General features: G+C 48.8%; 1 protein-coding gene across 11 annotated transcripts in view; it reads right to left on the bottom strand.

Moving 5' to 3' along the window:
- CHCHD6 (coiled-coil-helix-coiled-coil-helix domain containing 6) overlaps positions 1–22,996 on the bottom strand; it is a 122,808-nt gene that overhangs the window by 89,837 nt on the left and 9,975 nt on the right. For 8 of the 11 annotated variants that reach the window (XR_010614239.1, XR_010614240.1, XR_010614241.1 and 5 more), the window contains exon 5: positions 2,660–2,680. The exons of 2 other annotated variants lie outside the window; for them this stretch is intronic. Coding sequence is in view for 5 of the 9 variants with exons in the window: in XM_065687026.1 (XP_065543098.1) it covers positions 2,660–2,680 (21 nt within the window). In the remaining 4 variants the exon portion in view is untranslated. Of the gene's footprint in view, positions 1–1,509; positions 1,608–2,659; positions 2,681–22,996 lie in introns of those variants that run through there. One more of the 11 variants, XM_065687032.1, reaches the window with a different exon arrangement.

Genomic DNA, 22,996 nt, shown 5'->3' with positions numbered 1-22,996 from the left:
AGGAAGCCATGAGGATGATCAGGGGCTGGAGCACCTCCCGTATGAAGACAGGCTGAGGAAGTTGGGGCTGTTCAGCCTGGAGAAGAGAAGGCTGCGTGGAGACCTCAGAGCAGCCTTCCAGTACCTGAAGGGGGCCTATAGGGATGCTGGGGAGGGACTCTTCATCAGGGACTGCAGTGACAGGACAAGGGGTAACGGGTTCAAACTGAAACAGGGGAAGTTTAGATTGGATCTAAGGAGGAAATTCTTTCCTGTGAGGGTGCTGAGGCACTGGAATCGGTTGCCCAGGGAGGTTGTGAGTGCTCCATCCCTGGCAGTGTTCAAGGCCAGGTTGGATGAAGCCTTGGGTGGGATGGTTTAGTGTGAGATGTCCCTGCCCATGGCAGGGGAGTTGGAACTGGATGATCTTGAGGTCCTTTCCAACCCGAACTATTCTATGATTCTATGAGCACTGCCAGGGATGGGGCAGCCACAGCTTCTCTGGGCACCCTGGGCCAGCACCTCAGCACCCTCACAGGGAAGAAGACCTTCTAATGTCTAATCCAAATCTACCTTTTTTCAACTCAAGGCCAGCACAGGCAGCTGTTCACGGTACAAAAAGCAGGTATAAGACACAGTGAGGCAAATGCTCAAGAATTCCCTTGGTATCAGATGCTTCAAGCGCTGCATTCTTACCAGAGGACACTGAAGGTACACATCCAGCATGCTACTACAGCTCCCACAGACATGGGCCCGGGGACTGGTTCAAGCTCTTCCTGTTTTATCTTTACACTTTTTCCACAGGCCCCAACTCTTCCTGGTTATCTCAGAGCTGCTCTGAAGGGTGACAAAGAGCTGGGGCAGAGCCATGTGCGATTCTCTGCCTCCTCCTCGCCCCTTTATCAAGTAACCCATTTAGAAGCAAACTGTGAAAGCACATTGCTGAAGCTGTGCATTACATCCTGCCCCCACTGAGGAATTCCAGCCCTGGCCTGGGAGCTGACAGGCAGCCCAAAAGGAACCTTTTACCAGCCTCTTCATTGAGATAACGCAGTACTATTGGTTCATTCTGGAGGAGCAACGCCACGTCCTGAGCTGACACCAACACGCAACACATCAGAGTGTGCAACTGAGCTCCTGGCGTTGGGCTCCGCTCGAGCTGCAGCCATTCACAGCCCAGCTTTTGGCTTTGCCCCCTATAAAATAACACCAGATCTTTATTATTTTTAATCAGGGCCCCTTCCCATCACCTCGTTATGCAGGAAAACCAGGAAGGAAATCTGCTTGGGATTAAAAAAAACCAGGGTTTCTTAGCAGGGTCAGATGACAGTAGGGAATGCGGCACCCAGAAATAAAGTGCAGCAACAGCACAGCCCACAGCTGATGGCGACCATCAGGCCGTCTCTCCCTGCAATCCTGTCGGGATTCTGGGATTTGGGGAGAGGGCACGGAGAGGACTGCACTGGAGGACAAAACATCACCCTTCCCTGCAAAGGGCAAGTGGAGCTGGAAGGCAAGGTCCATACATACCTCCGTGTCTACAGAACTTCCTCAAAGGCAAGGCACAGCACTTGGCAAATTAGTGCACAAATATTTATCTTCTTGGCAAAACACATTCAGCAGGCACAGATGAAGGAGTGAGATGTCGCCCAGAGACTCAGGCGGAGGCAATCCAGGGAAAGAAGCCACAAGGATAAAGGAAAGGGTCCTTAAGCCTCTATCAACTGCCTTGTTGCTACATCCTCCTCTCTTTGCTGGGAGGAGTTATCAGCTTCCCCCCGAGGTAGCAGCCCCATCCCTGCAGCAGCCCAGCAGAGATGTTCTGGCTGGGTACCCCAGCTCGCCACACTTCACAACTGCAAATTCTCCTATCTCATCCTTTGCCGTGTCTCTTCCAGTCCTGGTAGCAGTCCAGGTGGCAGGGGAGAAAACAACTGCTATTAAAGGCTCCAAGAGGAGAGGAAGGAACTGACAGCAAGTCACTACAGAACAGAACTAGCTCCAAAATTAGCTGCCTGGCGTGTTCCTGACCAAGCCCAAAGGGAACAGCAGAGCTGAAAGGACAACACTGAAACAGCGATGGCAGCTTGTGCACATCATGCCCGAGATGGAACAGCAGAGCTTTACAGGGAGCTTGTACCAGACAAGTTCCTAAGAGCTCAACTCAATCTCCCCTCTGTCAATTTAAAGCCATTCCCCTTGTCCTGTCTCTACATGTCCTTGTCAAAAGCCCTTCTCCAGGTTTCTTGTCTCTCCTTTAGGCACTGGAAGGCTGTCACAAGGAGGCCTACAAGAACTGTGCAGGGGGACTTTGTCCTTTCTCTCATCCTATTGAAGGCAAACGACTGGGGTTTGGTTTTAGAACCCAGATGCAGACTCGTGGCCTTCAAAAGCAGTCCTGGTGTAACCATTCCTATCTCCTGTTCGTGCTGCTCTCTCCCAGCCAACACCACACATCACCGGATCGAGTTTGGTTTCAGCAGCTGTAAGCTACACAAAAGGAGCCAGTGAAAATCTTTATGGAGGAAATAATATGCAATTTTCTAGCTGAACACCTTTTAAAATGTAATGACAGAAAATAAAATCCCGCATCTGTGCTGAGCAATAACAATCTGTACAGGCGCAGTAACAACATGACACTCGGAATAAGCAAGACCCAGACACAAAAAAGAGAGCTTACCCAGGCGTCCAAATCCGCAGGCTTGGAATAAAGAGAGCGCAGGAGAGGAAGGAAGGGAAAGAGAAGAAAAAGAGGCATCAGTGATTTATGGAGGCCGCCTGCTGCTGCACAATACAGCTTTTAGGATGATAAGTTTAGGAAAGTTCCTTAAAAATGACAGCATCTTCAGCAGTGCAGCGCTGTCCCCTGTTGGGAACTGTGCTGTTAAAGCAGAACAGCAACACATGCACCCCCAAACCAAAGCAAAGCCCCCCAGGACTGCTGCAGGATCTCCTGTAAGGTGGAAACTAAGGGAAGGCAGAGGTGGAGCAGCAGGCTGCAGTTACACAAGGTGCTGGACAACATTAGAGGTGATGCTGAGAGCCACAACATGCACTGATGCCCAGGGCAGCGCTGGGGGTACTCAAAAGGAGGTGGCCACCAAGTGTGCTGTTGCAAACCACCTGCAGAGAAAAGGCATCCTTTGGCAAGGGTGTTATGGAATACATGACCTGACCTACATATCAAGTCATCTTCTGCCCTCAATTACTTCTGAGAGCACTTCCTAATAGAAAGCCACCTGATTGACCAGCTTTCCAACCAGATCCCCCCTTCCTGGGCATCTTTAGCGCACAATCCAAACCTCTGCCAAACACAAGCTGCCTTCATCTCCTCCTCTTCTTGTCATCAAGCCTGGTTAAGTACGAAGACCAGGAGATGAAGCAGGCTGCAGTGTCACTGCTTGTTCACTTATTACTGCTTTGGACTTACACAGTAACCCAGCAGCAGCAAAGCAAGAACAAGAGGATGAACATTTCACACCCATAACCACCTCCTCCTGAAGCCAAGGCAGTTACGAGGCAGCCAGAGCTCTGTTCGTTGCCAAGGGCTGCAGCCTTTGCTGCCTCTCAGGGCTGTGCTCAACAGCAGCGCATTGGCCAAGCAGGAACCTCAGAAACTGGCCTCTTATTATGATTATTTATTTGAGGGGGAGTTGACAGAGCAGGAGGAACTTTCCTCTTGGTCATAGCTCAGTGCCAGAGGGAGCAGTCGCTGGAGTGCAACGTGTTTATGGGATCTGCCATCACTTTAACGGCAAGCAGCGGCTGCTCCAGGTAGCTGAGGGATGAGGTGGCATCAGCCATGCGTGTCATCCATCCTCATCCCTTAAAACAGCTGAGAGGGCTGCAACCAAACATCTACAGTTGAAGCAGGGGAAGCCAAGCCCCCCCCCTTTCTGCAGGCAGGGTTGATTTAGCAGCATCAAGTCCCCGGCCAAAGCCACACACAACAGCTTTGCACCAGGAATCGCTGCCCTCGTTTGACAAAAGCCTGCTTTGAATAGCATTTCTCTTCCTGCTGGTTTTCACAAGCAGGACAGATGCGCTTTGCTTTGGTGTTCCATTTCCGCAGGTGCAGGGCTGTCCATCCTCGGCAGATGGGCAGGAGGAACACGGGCTCTTTAGGGCACACAGCAGGTAGGTCATGTGCACCGGGAGCTCTTTACTGGACACACGTCTGTCATCCCTGGGGTACCCAAACCATTGCCCATCACATTCCTGCTGGATAAATGCTTGCAGGGCAAAATGAACACAAGGCACTAACTCAGCAGAACTGGGCAGTCACTGAGAGCAGGGAGAAGGAACATTCCTACCACCAAGAGGTGGTCCCTCCTATACCCCTGTAAGATGCAATGCACAGCAGCAGGATCCGTTTTAACTAGGACTCTACTTTTACTAACCACAGGGCATCTCTCCTGCAGGCACTACCAACGGATGTAATTCTGCCACCTTTGGGTGTGGGGGGGAAATTACTACTCCAATCCAGTTACACTGCACTGAATGGAAGCAGGAACATTAAAAAGAGTGTAGATGCAGTTGGAAAACGGATGCGCTGGGGAAAAAAATGGCTACGTTGGGAGTGAAGCACAGCCTAAATAGAACAGAGGAAGATACTGCTTCAAGTGTTGCTGCCTCTCAGCATGTGCCAGGACCTCTTTGCAGACCTGGATTTACCAACAGAAGGCACAGCATGCGCACTAATACTTGCCAAGGGTAAGTAAACTGTTTAGGAAAGGAGCAAGATCTGGGTTCCTCACTTCCCAACCAGGTGAGCTTCACTTCCAGCTCTCAGTAGCAAGCTTGAGCATCTCATAACGCCAGCCCTGGAACACAAACCATCTTTTAGCCCTTGGTCAATAGAGCCGAACTCTGCTGCTAAACCAAGGGTTCACTTCTCACCCAGGTAACCCACAGGACAGCAATGACAGGAAGGTGGATAGATACTGCACTTAGATACTGGACTGAATAGTTTGGGGTCAAAGCCAAACCAAGATCTTCCTCTTGATGGTATCAGAGGCAAAAGGTGCTTGAAACAGGATCTCAGACCAAACCAGCAGCCCCTGCTTCAGGGATTGATATGGGGGACAAGATGACACAGTCCACTTGGAGAAGACTCCAAGCACCCTGAGGAAGGGCAGCACCTTAGCGACCTGATGGAACCAGCTTCACACTAGATACCCATTACCTTGCCATAGTCAAGAACTCTGTCATCCACCTCCCCTGCAGCATGACCAGTGACTCAGGAACCCAGCTCGGCAGCGATCTCCTGCTTCAGAACTCAACACAGAGCATTTTTGGGGGCACTGCCAACTTTGGGAGTGGAAGATAAGAGTGGGAGATTCGAGAAAGGAGAGGCAGCAGGTGCCCAAAACCCAACACAGCTGCTGGCACCAGCTCCTGCTCTCATGGCAGTATCTGAAGAGCTCGGCAGCACATATTCTAACATCTTGATGACCAGACTTCATCACTGAATGAGCAAAGACTCGTGTCTTCTGAAGGCAGTAATCCAGCTCTGAACTTTTCCACGGTGAGAAGAATTAAAGCATGTAAAGAATACATCGAGACACTTTGCATCCACTCCAGACCCTTAAATGCTTCCAGTTTAGTGGAAAATTGAAGCCGTGTCAATATTAAATGTAATGAGAGTCAGAGATGTGACCAACTGACAAGGCAGAGGAAGCAGGAAGAGTCACTGAACAGCAATCAATCCTGAGGGAAGGCTGTGATGAAATTGCTCAGCTCTAATGTATACAGAGCACACAATTCTATCAACACGAAGATGGGAAGCAGCAGAAAAACCCTCTGCCCTTTTATGATTCAGGGACAACTGCACTCCTAATACCTACGGCATTGCCGCAAATAGGCTTGCAATGCTGACAGTTGATGGTTCTCATTGAAAACAAACCAAAAAGAAACCTATTTTATCGAATCCAGAGTGCACCATCTGCTTTCAGTGCTTGCTTTAATACTTCAGCCCATGCCCACATCTTCTTTCCCCATCACCACTTCTGCACATGCATACATACATACACAGAGTTTGCATTCTGTAAGCTGCCAACAGACCAGGCATTCAATGCCTATAGAAACCCTGCCGAGCGTAGGCTCTCCAGAGATGTGTGCTCAAGATGGTTCTGAGAGCAGGTGAGTCAACAACTCCCTCTCATTTTCACCTCCTGGCTTCAATTCCTGCTCAGCCCCTTAGACAGGAGGATCCTGAGCCCCTGACCAATGCAGCCCAAAAAGAGAGAAGTGAACCTCAAGAGAGAGCATCATGAAATTCTATACATGAAGGCCAGGATGGATGGGGCTTGGAGCAAGCTGCTCTAGTGGAAGGCGTCCTTGCCCATGGCAGGGGTTGGAACTGCATGAGCTTTAAGGCCCCTTCAATCCAAACCACTCTGCTTCTATGAATTTCCAACCCTCCTGAGTCATATTTTCTCACAAAGCTTGAATCGAAGGCCACTCAACTCCTCTTGGATGATTTCTAGCTCATAATCATTAATACAAGCTCCCATTATGTTAGCCTAAGGGTGGCATATGGCTTTCTAGGGATAGGACAGACGGGGGGGGAAAATAACAGTGAAGGCATGCCTACATCCCAGCCTCATAGCTGTGCGTGCATATGGGGACAGAGATTCTCTTGCCAGACTCTTAAATACCAAATATATTAACTTCCGAGTCCAACACAGGGCTTCAAACACAACCACTGCTTTGCTAACTAACCCCCCGAGATGACGTGCATAACGAAGCCGTGTGCCTCCCAGCATACCAATGAGGAGCCATGGGAGCTCCGGCGGAATTCCCTTCCCACATTTGCTCCCAGATGCTCCACGCGATTCCTACCTGGCTCTGAACAGAACAGAGATTTATAGGCAGCAGCAATGGGGAGAGGCTTCGCACGGTGAACACCCATCTCCTGTCGCGAGATCACAAATCTTACTTCTTTTGATTTAAGAAGCAGATTACCTCAAACAGTGCACAATTGGAGAGGAACTCAGCTGACTCTGGGGCTGCTTTTTAATACAGGCAAAGACTGCCTTAATTACATGCTCGGGTAAGAAAACTCCTGAAAGCCTTCAGTCATGGTCACGCATCCCCTGCCCGTCTCTGTGAATCCTCAGACTCAGTGAGCTTTCAACCACCATGCTCCCCATCTTACCCTCTCTCAGTCCTGTTCTCCTGCTCTGGCATCCCAGATGCAGCAAAGCACGCTTTACACCGCGTTCCAGACTCGGCTTCTTTCTGGGGGCAGGATCCAACCGACCGGTTTCCAAGATGCATGTGGAAAGTCACGCTGGAATCAGCGTGCAGTGTGGATCAAGGGGATTCGAAAGCCTTACACAAAGGACTGCAAAAAGGACAGGGGACTCAAGATACATCAGAGAATCACAGAATAGATTGGGTTGGAAGGGACCTTCGAAGGCTGGTCATGGCTAGGACAGAGTCACAATCACATCGACAGCAAGGGGTTACCTATGGAGTAAAATGGAGTCAAAACATGTAGAATGACTGATCAGACTGTCCAGGAAAGGAAGAACAACACACAGAAGTGAGGAACTTGACTGCAACCGCCCTCATTCCTCTGATCACTGCAGAGACAGGCAGTCAGCACTGAAATTCCCCACTACCAGCTCTGAAATGCACCTTGGCCCTTGCCTGCAGCATTCCCTACATCCTAAGCCACAGTCAGAGTTATGAAAAGGCTGCCAATTAAGTTGTGGTTTTGAGTTATAGACAAAATGTCCACCAGAGACTCTGATTCTTGCTTCCAAAGCACTTGCAGCCCACTGAGTGCTTGGGGAAGATAATGTACTGGTTCTCAAGCACACGCGCTGCCGGCTGCTCGCCAGGCTGCGAGCGGAGAAAATGCTGCAAGGTTGCAGCTTTTAATGAAGTCCGAGCGTATCATAATGAAATCATCTGCAAAAAGAAGAGTGTGGATTCAGCAACAAGCAGGATTTCAGGCTATTGTACCCTGCATTCTTCATTTGTACACTGCCATCTCCGGGGCACGATTGTATCAACAGCAACCTGCAAATCTATGTCACTGCCAGCAGGATTTTGATTTCCTTTTGATGGGATAAGTTGCAAACAGCAGTTTTCCACATTGGGCAAGTGCTTCATGTTTGTAAGAGACTGCAATATTCAACGCTGATTCAATGTCCATTTACTGGGCAACACAACACACTCGTGCTCAAGGCGGATGGCTTGGAGAAAACAGGGGCTGGGAAGAGCATCCTCTCTATCTACTAAGGAGCAGTACCTCATAGTCTCCCAGCAAGGACCACAAACCAAGCGCTGCTGCTGTCAAGAAGCTGCTGGTACAGACCGGGTGCAGCAGGAAGAGTTAAGCAGTTTGGGGAATTTTCCTTAGGGAAAGAAACCATTTTGCTCACAGTGGAGCTCCCGGCTCTCAAAAGTGATGTCACATCCTAAAGAATCCGAGTCGCATTTACTCCTGGAGCCTCTGATCACAAGCAAGATTGAAGCCCAGCTTTAAAACAGTGTATGCTCTAAATATAGCAGTCAGATGACCAGGCAGAGCTAAGATTCATGCTTCATGAGTTTGCAAATTGAGTCAATCCAGCTCAGAGCATCACAGAACCCTAAAGACAGATTGCTGGATTTATTATACTAGATACCATGCACAAACATACCTGCACACTGTTTGCTCCCTAATTCTAGTTAGGCACACAAAATCATGTTACTTAGTGAGCTCCTTGTTCATGCTACACTCCAGAGTCAATGACAGCGATTTTAAGAGCCTGGTGTTTGATTTATTCATTAAACAAGTTGACCAGAGCAGCAGACTAGGAATAACCAGACAGGCGAGTGATTTGAGATGGATTCCTGGAGACTCATCACTACAGGCACTGTGAGCCAGGGGGAAAGAAACCCTCCAAGGCAGGTTCAGGCTTTTTATAGGTACTACATTAACAGTTGGCTCCAATCCTTCATTCCTCATGCAGAGCCTGCTTGGTCAAGTGCCCTCCCCAAGCACATGTTTGGGATAACTCCGCACAACCCAGTCTCAGCTATCAAATGCTGCAGAAGCAATTGGCAGAGGTTCAGCTCCTATTACCAGAAACAATGTGAGAAGAAAGAGGAAGCAGGGGGCATGTGACACAGGGCTTGAGGCAGGAAAGGGATTCTTCTCTCTGACCAAAGCCATGGGATGGAAGAAACACAGGCGGAGATCGTCCCCCAGAGGTGGTTTCCAGAGCTTGGGACAGTTTCCTGGTGGTTCTGTGGCTGGACTTCACCACACAGAGCACCAACAGCAAGGAGCAGTGATGCCCCTGACCAGCACTGGAAACCCATAAGCCTCATCCATCAACTACTCACCAAGACGGCCCATTTTCATCTGTCTGTGGATTTAATTGTGATTTAATGAGGTTTCCAATGAAACACGTTGGCAGCTTATCACAAAACTCAACTGAACGTAACTTGTACCCCTTCTGCACTGCCCGCTCGCTTCTGTGAAGAGTTGTCATCCAACTCAAGCAAGAAGTAAATGAGGATTCAGCTCTGTTGCAGAGAAGTGGTTTGCTAAGAGGCAGGGGAAAGGTACACTAACAAAGCAGGAGGCACAGGAAAAAGCTCACGTTACTACTGTGATTTGTACAATGTTTTAGCTCATCTTTTGGCACTGTGGCTTTGGGGAGTTTCCATTTATCCCCAGGCCAACAAAGGAATTACATGCTTAAGGATGGCAATGGCTTCTTGGACAAGTATAGAATTGGAAAAAAACCCCCATATTTAAGCACAGACAAAATAGATCAGCAAGATCCAATTCCAACCCTCTCATAACCCCTTAGCATTCTGGAAAATAAAGGCCACACTTGGCAAAACAACTTTTCAAATGAAACCCTTAAAAGCTTATTTATCTCATCATATATCATATATTATCATATAAGGCCAGGTTGGATGGGGCTGGGAGCAAGACGCTCTAGTGAAAGGTATCCCTGCCTGCAGCAGGGGGTTGGAACAGGATGAGGTTTAAGGTCCTTCCAACCCAAACCATTCTAGGATTCCATGACACTCTCCTTCCTGCCCGTCACATAATTCATATTACATACATATAAAATCAAAAGAAAACCCCATCCACTCAAAGACACCCACACCCCAATGCTCCCTTTCCATTTAGCGTTGGTCCTGCACCCACAGAGACCTAAAACCATAGGAAAGGACCAAGCTTTCCTTCCCATCAGCACCACCGTCACGTCGCTCGGAGCTGGGGCCACGTAACCCCGTGCACCTTTCCACTGCGCTGAATCAATCTCCCCTGGCAACTCCTGCGCGGCCCCGCACTGCCCTGCCTCCGGCGCCGCTCCCCGCACTAATCCTGCGCGCACAACTGTGAAGCACAAAATTAGCCGCTTCAAATTAAGCAAGGAGAGAGCCTTATTAAATCAACATTAGCAGCGGAGTGCCTTTAAAAGAGAAACTCGATTGCAACATATTACCCGTCTCTGGGAAGCTCTTTACATTGACAGGAACGAGACAGGCAGCAGCTGAAGTCATCTTCCTCTGCCCCCACCTTCCTCTTCACGCTGCTCACGGCGCTTAAGCAGCAGGAGCTTTCTCAGACCGAGCGGAGCTTGCCCTGAACTCCCCAGCACTGGCATTGGCAAGGAAAAGGGACAAGGTCTGTTAGGTACTGGGGTAAAAGCACACACACAGAAAGCATGTGAACACACACAAGCAGTGTGTTCTTCTCCCTTCTCCTCCCAAGCCATCCACAACACCGGTGGTTCTCCCAAGTCACGCTACAAGTTAGAGTCAACTCTTCACTTCCTGCAACAAGGCAAGGAGCCATTACCCATCTTAGTTTCCATTCTCAGTCCTCAGCAACCAGGATCACTGGCACAATGGTGACGGTCAGCAAGTTCTGTTCCAAAATACTCTCCGAAGGTGCCCCTCCAGTTCCTGGCCAGGGATCCTTCAACTCCTTTCCAAGACAAACCACTGGGGTATCGCACCATTCCCCCTTGCTGCATCATCAGACCCGTTGTTAAAGACACAAACCGTTAAAGTCTTCAAACATCACTTTCCCTTGGCTCTTCTTCAATCAGGGTTGGTATTTCCACCTTGTGTCAACAGCATGAGGGTGCCCACCTTCGCCACTGTGCAGCAGCTATGGCCTTGTCTGCTGGGCTGCCACCTAAACCAGGGAATGTCTCAGCATCACCTTGCAGGGAGAGTTCATAACGTGTGTTCCTAAGGAGTCCTATGGAAACTAATCCTGCTAAAACAATGTGGAGAAGAGAAGGCTCCGGGAAGAGCTTACAGCAGCTTCCAGTGCCCAAAGGGGCTGCAAACCTGGAGAGGGGCTCTCTGTGCCAATAAAAGGCCACTCTGAGGTGCTGCTGTGCTGAGACCTCTTCAGAGCTATAAATAAAGTGACCACTTCCTCAGCTAACAGCCAGGCTCCGATGGCATTAAGAGCTGGACAGAGTAGTTCCTACACCAGAGTTAAGACAAAGTGCACCAGGGAAACAGGAAGGAGGAGGACAGAAAACACCACCCACAAGAACTGGGGACGAAAAGCTGACTTGGTTCTCAAAGGGCTGTCTAGCAAACATCCTTGTTCCATGAAACGCTTCATTCTCACCCCAAAGGGCAGCAGCAGCAACACAAGACTGCTGGGAGCCTTCCGCAACAAAAGGGGCCACTGAAAACCAACAAGTCCCTGTTCAGCTCTAAAGGCTGGAGGACAGGGAAGGCAGGAAAGCCAGACCGGAGCAGGGAACTGCGGTCCTAGGGCTGCCTCCATGCTCGGGCTGGGCAGAAGTCTGAGCAAGCTACACTGAGCTGCCCACCTCGGTTCCAGAAGGGGCAGCACCAAGCTAGAACTGGAGACTTCCTTCTCCCTGTTCTCTGCTGCATCCGATTTTCCTCCAGCCCTTCCCAGTGGCCTCCCACGGCAATTGCTTTTGTAGGGGTTACCACACAGCACCTTTAATTCAGTGGGACAGTAATGGAAGTATCATGGAATACCAGGTTGGAAGGGACCTCACGGACCATCTGGTCCAACCTTTTAAATAACTAATTCCTCTTCACATGCCTAGCATCTACAGCTCTTTAGTGCCTCCATCCTGAAAATCCTTTTGGAAACAGCTTTACCAGCCACACAGAGATTACGAGTGAGAGGAGAACAAACAGCGGAGACAGGTTTTGTGCAACTTCCATCATCTAATTCTGCTGCTTAGGAACCGAAAGTCACTTTGATAGCTCAGCATATCCCAACCCCACAAGCAGACAATGACACACGCAGGTACTTAGAGTCACTTATAACTGAAAGCTTGGAAAAGCTTTCAAAGAAACACCAAGTTTTAAACACCTGAAAAGCATCAGGAACTAAACCCGAGGCTCCTGAGGGGGTTATTTTTTGTTATCTAAAAACACACCATTCACTGCAGAGATCTCACGAACATCAACGCATCGCGACAGCGCTTCTGGAGATAATCACTATTCCGATGACAGTAAAGCACAAACACGATGCAATAATTTGGCCTGATTCATGCAGCAAATCCTAGACAGGATCATGACTGATAACGGATCCAAACAGCAGAAGAAACCCAGATTTTCATCACCCATGTATTTGTGCAAATCACTGAAGAACGGCCGCAGAGTACTGATGCTTGCCTCTTAATATCCTCCAAGAGGCACAAGCAGAAATTATCTCCAAAGATCTAAGTATAAAGGAATGAAAGGTTTCACCCACTGGAGATGAAGGGAAAGAGCTGGAGCAGCCAAAAAACAGCAAGCCCTGCTTCATTGTGAAGTCTCCAGGGGACTCAGAAGCAGCAGTGAATGGTGAAAGCCATCCACCAACTCCAAGTAACTAACACTGCTCGCAGTGATGAACTCACTGCAGGTGTCAGGCTGCCACCTACCACTGTCAGTGTGGAAAACGCACTGTGAGCACAGAGAGGATTCCGAAGGAGGGCACAGAGACAATGAAAAAGAAGAGGCAAGACAGCCACAAGCCCATACAGAGCCACAGCAGCCTTTCCCTTCAGGCCAACCTCCTGGCTGCAGCACTTGGGGGGCATCAGTGAAAAGCATCCATCTCCCCATCGTTCAGTTTTCCAAGGAGCGAAGCAGGAGTTAACATTCCTGGGTACTGTGAGTGACGTGGCTGTGATTTAAAAGGACAATCAATCATCAGCCCCACCGGTGCTGCCAACACACTCACAAGAGGCAGCAGCAACAGCAGCACACAGAGACACAAGAGCCCTTCTCCCTCTCCCTCTAAGCCCAGCCTGCACAGTGTTTGCTAGGGGGGTTGTGACTGGGGTTTCTCCCACATCAGGAGCACTCACCCACCAGTACCCCCAGCAGCTCCCCCATGAGGCCCAACCAACTTCCCTCGCCATGTGGGTAGCAAATGTTGTACCTTACTCATGTCAGCCAAGGCAATGAGCTCCGTAACCTCCACTATGGAATCCTCCTCGTCTCCCTCTTTTCCTCTGCATCTTTGAGTGAATTAGTATTTTTAAGAGTGACATTTCATCCCATTCCTACTTGGAAAGTGTATTACAAAGGTGAGAGAAGCAATTAATACAGGTTCATGGAAACTTCAAACCTGGCAAGTGGGGTTTTACAAGACAAGTCCAAAAAAGCCACTAAGGCTTTATGTATTTGTGTATTTCCTGCCATGATCTTCTGGGATGGTTTTCAAAGCTTTAAACAAAACCGAACCCCAAGCAATTGGGCTGGGTATTAGTTCTGCCACTTGAAGATCTTTCAGTGTGAGCATCCACTGCCAGATGGGCAAGGCATTTCAGCTCATAGTATGCAGAGAAGAGACAAGTGGAAATGTGTCAGTGGTGTTCAGGTTCCCAAGAAGACAGTTGTGAGGCTAAATTACTGCGGGGTGAGCACATAACCCCCCAGAGGAAGTACAGTTCTTAATACAATATCCTTTCCCAAGAGGAAGAAAGCCATCTAACTGACCACTGGAGATGCCAGTCTGCTTATCCAGATAGTACATAAACCACTATGGTGACAAACGCCATGGAAAAGAAGTCTGAGATTGATGGAAAGAGTCAGAGCTCAGCAAGCTGTGAGGTCCTCAAGTGACACACTTCAGACTACGTCCTTGGGCCAAAGAAAATATACAACCTGCTTGTAGGCCAAAGAAAGCTTGCTCAGACAGGTGCCTCTGCTGCCAGCCAAGTGCAACACATCCATAGGGACCGAGGAAGTGCGTCGTAAAGCAAGCTGTGCAGTCCTCCCCTCCTCATTCCTGCCAGTCAGCAACCAGAAATTGCCTTCATCATAACAATACAGGAAAAGAATTCAATGCTTTTGTATGTGAAAGAGAGTAATTTCGATGCGCAGAATTAAGGCAGGATGGAAGCTGGAACACAATTACATATTGCACGTCTTGGTCAGAGCTCCAAACAAAGGTAGCTGGCAGAACGTCTCCGCCAGCAGATAACACCAATAAATGCCTCATTTCCATCTATTAAAAGCTAATAAACAGGCTTTGCTCCTCACACCGGCCTCATTTCCACCAGGCCCCTCTCAAGATTTGCTGTCTTCTTCGGCGCGTGCTCCAGGTGCTCTCCATCCCCAAACCTCGGTGCATCACTGCACGTGAAATGAGGTACCTGCAAGCCACTTCCCAGCTTCGGGGAACCAGACAAGTGCAATTACAGCTCCCTCCAGCTTCCTGCTCATTCAGATTCTGCAGGGTTTGAGAAGTCTCTTACAGAACATTTTATTCCCAAAGGAGACCTTTGCCTTCCAATGCCACAAGTATCGTGTTGTCCATGCGCCCTGTGTTCGGATAGGTCTGACCTTGCCCTCCACTAGCAAAATCACTGCTTAAACACAAGTATGGCGTGAAGAACTAGCACGTATTTCACTGGAGCATGTCTCTTCTCCCACGTTAGGAGTAAATACCCTGTAACTCAGTTGTAGCTCCTCACAGTGACTGCCTGGATCACAGGCTCTGGTACGCTCGGAGAGGGTGTTTACCAGCAACAGAGTCGGTAACAAAGCAAGGGGGTGGGAAAAAGAAACACAAACACAAGCAGGGCTCCTGGGCTGCTGCCCAGGATCACGGATGCTTCATTTCTTACACTCCTTCAGCAGAAAAACAAATACTTGGGCTTCCAAATCTCCCTAACACCTGTAAGCTTAATGCCTCCAATCAGCACTTGCTCACATCTTCATCTTCAAGCCGCATTAGGAAGTTTTGATAAGCTCTTTCCTTCCCAGTCTCTCTCACTCCACATGGATGAGAGCCACTAATAGAAGACAGAGACTAAAATCCTTGTCTTTCCTATTGCCTACGTTTAGCAATCAGCAACTGCCTGAGTATTGTGTGAGCCCCAAAGCACCGCTGTGCATTACACACTTATCTCTGCAAAACCACGCTGCACAAGTGACAACTTCCAGGCAGAGGGGAGGGGGAACTGCACAGCTTTGGGATAATTAAAGCAGAGATGAGTGTCACCGCTGCAGATAATTCTGCATTAGCAGTGGAGTTACCGAGTGGAATGGAATAAACTCAGCCAAATGGTTTGTTTTAAAGGGAATTTAGGGGCTGCAAAAGGTGCCCAGCTGACAGCCCAGGAGAGTGAGAATGACAGCCCTTTATCATTGACAAAGCGAGGCTCCCACCTCCCACCCTGGCTTTGGGAAGCAGAGGAAAAGCTAAGGGAAACTTCATCCAAGTCCTTGGTCATTCAGGCTCTGATCCATCCAGTGAGCACCCACACAGGGACCAGTCAGTCACCAAGCAGAGAGGAACAACTGACTGGGATCAACTGGCCACAGCAACCCCATGCAACGCTCCAGGCGTGGGGAAGAGTGGCTGGAAAGCTGCTCATGGAAAAGGACCTGGGGGTGCTGACTGACAGAGCTGAACACGAGCAGCTTGTGCCCGTGCAGCCAGAAGGCCAATGGCATCCTGGCCTGTACCAGCACCAGTGTGGCAGCAGGACCAGGGAGGTAATAGGCACTGGAATGGGCTACCCAGACACTGATGGAGTCACCATCCCTGGAAGTGTTCACACACCGTGTAGACGAGGCCCTCAGTGCCATAGGTTAGTGGTGGCCTCGGCAGTGCTGGGGAAGGGCTGGATTTCATGATCTTCAAGGTCTTTTCCAACCTGGCTGATTCTCTGATTTCCTACATGAAGATACCAGCCCTGACGCAATGGGTTGATCCAACCCACAGAGATCTTCCGCAGCCCACCCCCACGAGCATCCACCAGAGAAAGAAAGAATAGACTGATCCGTGTCAGTGCAGACAACAGAAACAACAGGGTAAGTAGGCACGTGGCCCCCAGCGAAACCACCTCCTCCCACCAAGTCCATGAGGCCTTCTCATGCCTCTCCTCTTGCTTCAACAACTGCACACCTACACACAACCGCCACCCCTGCTCTCGTCTAGACGGCCCTCCACAGCATCCTCCTGCTTGTTAGAACAGGGACTCTCAAGGTCAGTCAGAATTTATAAGGCAGCCATTTCATCTTTCTTGCTTTTCTGGCTACATTCCTCCCTAAAAGATGCTGAACGGTGGAGATTCTGCCGGTCTGAAAGCCCTGCCAACACCAGGCCAATTAGAAGCTTCAGGATGATGCATATTAAGGTTATTATGGGAGGCAGTTCTGCAGCCAGAATAAATCTTAACTGAACCTTTAAGTGGGTTTTCTAACTCTTGTTTCTCCTTCTTGAAAACAGATGAAAAGACACAAATCCTCCTCCTTCAAAATCTGCAGGGATTCCAGCCAACCACCACCTTCTCCCTCGAGAGCAGGTTCTGCCCTCGAAGCAATAATTCATTTCACCCAAGGCCAAATAGATCATCTTTATCTTTTACATTCGAAATCACTCCGAAACTTACAGTATCAGCGAAGACTGACCCGAGATAGTGCCTGCACATCTCAAACCGCTGCTGAAAGAAGCTCCGGTGGTTTAGCAGCGCAGGTCTTCAGCAGTCTACAGCCCGACTGCAGACAGTGCAAGCCAAAGGGACACAGATGACACAGTCAATGTTTCAGATGAGGTCCTATAGGAAGTATCTAACTATAAGGCTGGGATGTAGGTCAAAACAGTGACTCTTAAAGAGGATCTGAGGAATGCAGGCAGCAACATCAGTTTTGATAGTAAGCACGAGATGGCATTAGGGCAGATCTGCCACTCTCCTCCCACCGCTTCCCAAACCAAACTTGCTCTCAGCAGCCCTTCTCTACCCCTCCAAGAAGTACCATTAGAAACCAGCTACACACAACCACCCGGTGCTCCCCTCTGCAGCCTGAAAGCACAGCTTCACAAGCTGCTAGATCCATGCAGCTGAACGGGAAAGCGAGCCCAGGAAGCACGGTGAGAAAAGGAAAGATGTATGTGCAGTCAGCCTACTTCTGTCTCCAGTTTGTAAACTGGGTCAGTACTCGGTGGCCTCACACCTCCAAGTGATCCATTCCTATATAAACCAAGGAACTTCAACAACTAAGGGTAAACTCGTCCTGAGAAATACTATGGTAACTCCTGGAGAAGGAGGGTCAGAATGAAAACAAATAAGCAAAACCTTGGAGCTGCTGCCGTGTATGCGAGCAATGCGAGGGCTCAGCAGCTCCCAATCCAGCCTTGGGAAGGAGTCCTCATCGGTGTCCCTTCACTGCCACCTTCAGGAAGCACTCACTGCTGCTTCCAACGTGCTCACACCGCAGGAGAGGATGAGCTCAGCGAAGGCATCATCACTGGCATGCCCATTAAAACGCCTTCTTTCCAAAATCAGGAGTACCACAGCTGGAATCGCATCCCAGAGAACTGAGGAGAGAGCCTGCAAGATCAATACCCAGAGCAGCCGCGGGCTGAGCCGTGCTTCTGACCCCAAATGAGACGCAGAATTCATCTCCCAGGTTCTGCATGAGGCAGGGAATAGATTTTCCCAGATCCTAAACTCAAATGAGGAGACGCTGGTTATGGATTGTTTATGAGGCTCCATTCGCACCAGTGCATTTTAAAGGCTCACTTGAAAAGCCAACAAGTTCCCCCCGTCAAAACTCGTTACAGAATAAGCACATTCAAACTGCTTTGCTAACGAAAGGGCAAGTTTTCATAACAGTTCAGAGCCAGTAATGAAGTGAAACCGTAATGCATAGGCCTGATAAGACATCCTAGCATCACTTATATATTTACACACACGTGTGCACAAGATGTTCCTTCAGCCTCTGGACAATGTACTGACTTACCAGTAGATGACATGAATTATCAAGCAGGAGACTTAGCTCCAAATCAGTCTGCATCATAGCTCTTAAAATAGGCAAATGACTTGCTGAACTGTAGAGTGAAGCCTAACTAAGCTCAACAGCAACATCTGCTGGGCAACCAGCAACAACCACCCCAAATTAATGACAGGGAAGTTCAGTCATTCCTACGGAGATGCAAGTTTTCACTGCAGCTTAAGGATGCCCAGTGAGACACCTCTCGTGGGGAAAGCAGATGTAACTCCTGAACGTGGGCAAACAACAAGGCAAAATTCTGCCCGCACAAGGAGTCAGAAAACGTACGTGCCACCATTACCTGCTCCCCGAGATACCTGGCAGTGAAGCACTGAAATAAAGAGGGGTTAAGATGCACTTCAATGAGACCGTGCTGAGGAAATCTCTGTCTTTCCACTCCAATCCCAGCTGAAGAACACCCCTGGTACCCCTTGAACTACTTTCTTTCCTAAGGGAGCAGCTGCATTTGCAAGGCCTGCGGCAGTGGAGTATTTATCAACCACACTGGTCCCATCTACATAGAGGAGAATGGCAGCTAAGACCATTAGAGCTCCTTTCCCTCCAGGTGCCTTAACATTCCTTATTAACCTCAGAAAATAAGGCTGCTAGGGCAGAATGACATTAGTGGAGCAGGAGCAGGGCTAATGGTCCCCTGTAACTTTGGGCACAAACTGAGACTCTAGCAAGATTAATCACAATGAAAACTCTTATTCATACCCCAAATGCATTACATTGGATTAACTACTTCTAAACTGTTCTAAAGAGAAGAAGTTACAAGTGGCTGGCAACAGCTTCAAGATTGTGCTTAGTCCTTCATCACAACTGGAACAAGGGCAGAGTGCCCAAGCGCCAGGTTCTGAACAGCCATGGGACAAGGAGTTGACACATCCCACTTCTACTATCGGCAAGGGAACAGCGTCTAATCCTTACCTGGCCAGAGAACCACCTCTTTCTGCAGGTCGCTGTATACAGGAAACCACAGGCAGGGAGGTGTTCACCAGAACTCTGATAACCTTCGGCAGCACAAAGCTCAGAGAACTCACCCTGCAAAATGCAGAGCCCTGAATAGGGAAAGGCAGACTCTGCCCAAGAGGCACCTCTGGAAGCGAGGGAAAACTACGGCCTGGCTTGATGTTCATTACCTTGAAAAGCACAGCTGGCTTTGCAGCTTGAAGCTCTCCTGCTTCCCCAAGTTCTGTGCCCGAAACAAAACCCTTTTAGCCTGAAAAATTAGGGAAGAGGATTTAAGAACGACACAAGTTTACTTACAGCTGATGATGTTATTTGGGAGCGGTTTTGGCTTGGGGCTGCTTTGTGGGGATTTGTTGGGGTTTGGGTTGGTTTTGTGGGGGGTTTAAGCATACTCTTATTCCCAATGCCCCTTTATCCACATTTAGCTGTTAAACCAGGAGAACTTATCACTTGATGGTACAAAGAAGACCAATTGCTCAGGTCCTCAGCTAGGAAAAGAACAGCTTTTGCAAGGAACCATTTGTGTATTGAAAGCTGGGAAGCTCCAGGGGAGAGTCACAGTTTCAGGCTGATGTTGCCAACCGCAGCTACAGCCAGGTCACACTGAGGAGCAAATTCACCCTGCTCAGAGGCTGGAGGGAAGGGGAAAGGAGAGGGAAGAGATACAAGCTTATGTGCTTGGAAAAAGAAAGGAGCTTGAAGACAATGATCCACTCTTTGCATGGCAAAAAGGATAAGGCTTCAGATCCAGTGAATGTGCATGGCAAGCGCCAAGTCCTAGCTGGAAGAGCACTGGTTATTTAACAAATGTAGCCTCAGCCTAATGTACTATTCACGCAGGTATTAAACTCTGGAGCTCTTTCTTTTGGACAGTAATTATACATAGCTCTGCTCTATCTGCCTGTTTGATCAATTTTTACTCCCTGCTCCTACTGCATCATCCTTCAACTTTGCCCATTATCACAAAGTCTTCAAGGCTAAAAAGGCTCTAAAGCCCCAGCGTAACACGCGGCCAGGGAAAGGAAAGGCAGCTCATTCTCTAATTCCTTCCCTCCCTCCTGAGCTTGCAGGTGTTCTATTTTCATTGTCTCAAAATCAAAGAGAAAGTCATCAGCTCATTTCCTCTCCCTCAGTAAAACCCCTTTTAAGAAGCTACTTTCCATCATGTTTTACTCAGCACTCATAAATAATATAGGTAATTGCAGATGGTCGTAACAAACAAGCAGAGAAAGTACATGGATAGAGCACAAAGGAAACAATAAAACCTCTGATGTGCTCCAAAAGCAGGAGGAATTCCCAGCAAACAGCAGCGATTGCATCCAGGTCACTTTTTGTAACACAATCACAGAGACAAAAAGAGTTCAGGGACAGACTTTAGCCAAAGCCAAATGTGGGGGCTGGCAGCTCGGTTCCCTTTGCAGAACGCATTTCCTACCTCTTCCCCACATGCAAGCCACACAGCTATTTCTTCCCTCAAAATCTGCTTCAGGAAGGAATACTGGTCATGGAAATACAGGCTGGAAAATGCTGAGACTCCACATTAGATAAGCAGCATGCAATTAGGAGGGTATTATGCTGACTGTAACAAGCAACTCTAAAGAGTCCAGCCAGCTGCCCAAGAGTTAACGGTGTGCGCCTCATCAAACCCTCTTGCAGAGGTTAAGCACACAATAGACTATCTAAAGCACAGCTCGAAAGGCTGCTTGAAATTCCACACGTGTGCCTCAGCAAAGTATTTCTATTAATGTCCAGTGTGTGTCAGCATGAAGATAAGGTACCAACATCATGTCCAACCAGGCAGCTAGAGAATGGGACGCCATGTAAAACATTGTCTGATGCTCAGAATCCCAGTGAACGGTGGCATCCGCAATCTCAGCCGCTGCACAGGCACCGATAACACCACTGAGGAGAGGTGGTGGGAGCAAAGTCTGCAGTTTGGGGGGAGAAAAGAGACAGAGAGAAAGAAGGAGGGAGAGGGAAGCAAACAAGATGGAAATAAACTGCCTCAGCAAACAGGAGCGGGTTTGAGGATGCTTAATTGTAGCAGAGGGAATGAAGGAAGTGGAAAAAGCCACAGTGAAATTAGCTCTTCATATCGAAGAATCACAGACGGGTTTGGGTTGAAGGGACCTTAAAGCCCATCCAGTTCCAACCCCCTGCCAGGGGCAGGGACCCCTTCCACTGGAGCAGCTTGCTCCAAGCCCCGCTCAACCTGGCCTTGAGCATTGCCAGGGATGGGGCAGCCACAGCTTCTCTGCTTGCTCAGGGAAGCATAAGCCTGCTTCAGCTTTTCTTTAAGGTGAGAAATAAACCACATCAGTGCTCATTTTGATTACTCCCATCACACCACGCACCAGAAGATGACTCCGAGTTTACCGTCTATTGTGCCTGTCTTATTAAAGCAGCTGCTTCATTAGGCCACTTCTCACCCTTTCTTAGGAGACCCAGAATGATTCTCCCCCCACCCCACCACCTGCTGCAGAACACTCTGCCCGTCTCAGGTATCTCCTTTACCACCCTCAGTTGCCAGCGAGGATCACATCAAGGCACACATACCTGTTACAGGTCCAAGGAAAGGTGGCAGAAGCACCATAGCCAATTTTCATGGCATTTAGGGAATGACAGAAATGACAGCCTGTGGTAGGTCACCTACCTCACATCCCCATCATGAGAGCGCAAGAGCAATCAGCGCGTGCCATTCACTGCAAACTTCTTTCCCAGCTCTTACATTAGCCCTTTCCATTCACAGTCTTGCTCTTTTTAAGTAACACTTTCCAGTCAGAGACATCAAGAAAACTCTCGGTGATCAAAGATCATTGATTCAAGATTTAAACACTGTCATTTCTGTGATGGAGAACAGGGCACAGTGGAAAGCTGTCACCAAACACTAAGTTCGATGCATGGAATATCCCAAACACTCCAAACACAGACAAGCAAAGTCATAATCCAAACATACAGCTTAACCAAGCTAGTGGGAACTGCCTTCTTCTAACACACTCAGCCTTTCCACCTGACAACCTCATAGCACAAATCCACTCCACATCTGACTACCAGTGGAAAGGCTGAACTCCCACTGCGTTACCAAATCTGCTGGTTATGCCGCAAAAAGTCAGCTGCAGAATTAGAGCAGAATTCTACCACTCCACAGTAGTCAGTGCAGGAAAAAGATGCAGCAATAACTTTGCTGGAGCGTTCATGGGAAAATATCAACATGCTTTTCTCTTCTTGCTTTATGAATTGAGGATTTTGTAGCTGCAGGTAGGGGAAAAGGAAGGCTCATCTTCTGCTGCTTAAATGATGGAATGGCTTTACAGCAACCTGAAGTCAGAACAAACGAACCTGGAAGAAGTTTCTGTGCACAAGATGAACTTGCAGACCCAAAACAAGCGTGAAATACAGGCAGAGGAGAATTGAGGCAAGACAGGGCAGTGGGCAGCACCAGGGCCAGCTTCAATTCGTTGCAGCTGTAGGATTTAAGAGGCCAACCCTGTGATAAGGTCCCTCAGCCCAAGAGGCTACAGGAACGGAGCTCCACCAAGCATCAGCTGCTGAAATCTGCAAAACTCTCCAAACACAAATTAACCTTCAGCAGGAGATAAAAGAGGAGCTGAGGAAACTGGAAGTTATTAGAAAATGCTATAACTGTTTGACACATCGGAGCAGCAGCAGCAAGGAAAATAAGGAGCATCAACCAGATAACAGCCCTGCCTTCCCTCCGGAGGGGCTGGAGACAGAGGAGGGTTTCTGCTGCTTTGCCTTGGTTTTCACTGTCTGGGTTCATTGCAGTACACATTCT

This window comes from Lathamus discolor, chromosome 7 (genome assembly GCF_037157495.1).
Source record: "Lathamus discolor isolate bLatDis1 chromosome 7, bLatDis1.hap1, whole genome shotgun sequence".
Lineage (NCBI taxonomy): Eukaryota > Metazoa > Chordata > Aves > Psittaciformes > Psittacidae > Lathamus > Lathamus discolor.
This window is presented reverse-complemented; position numbering and strand designations above follow the sequence as displayed.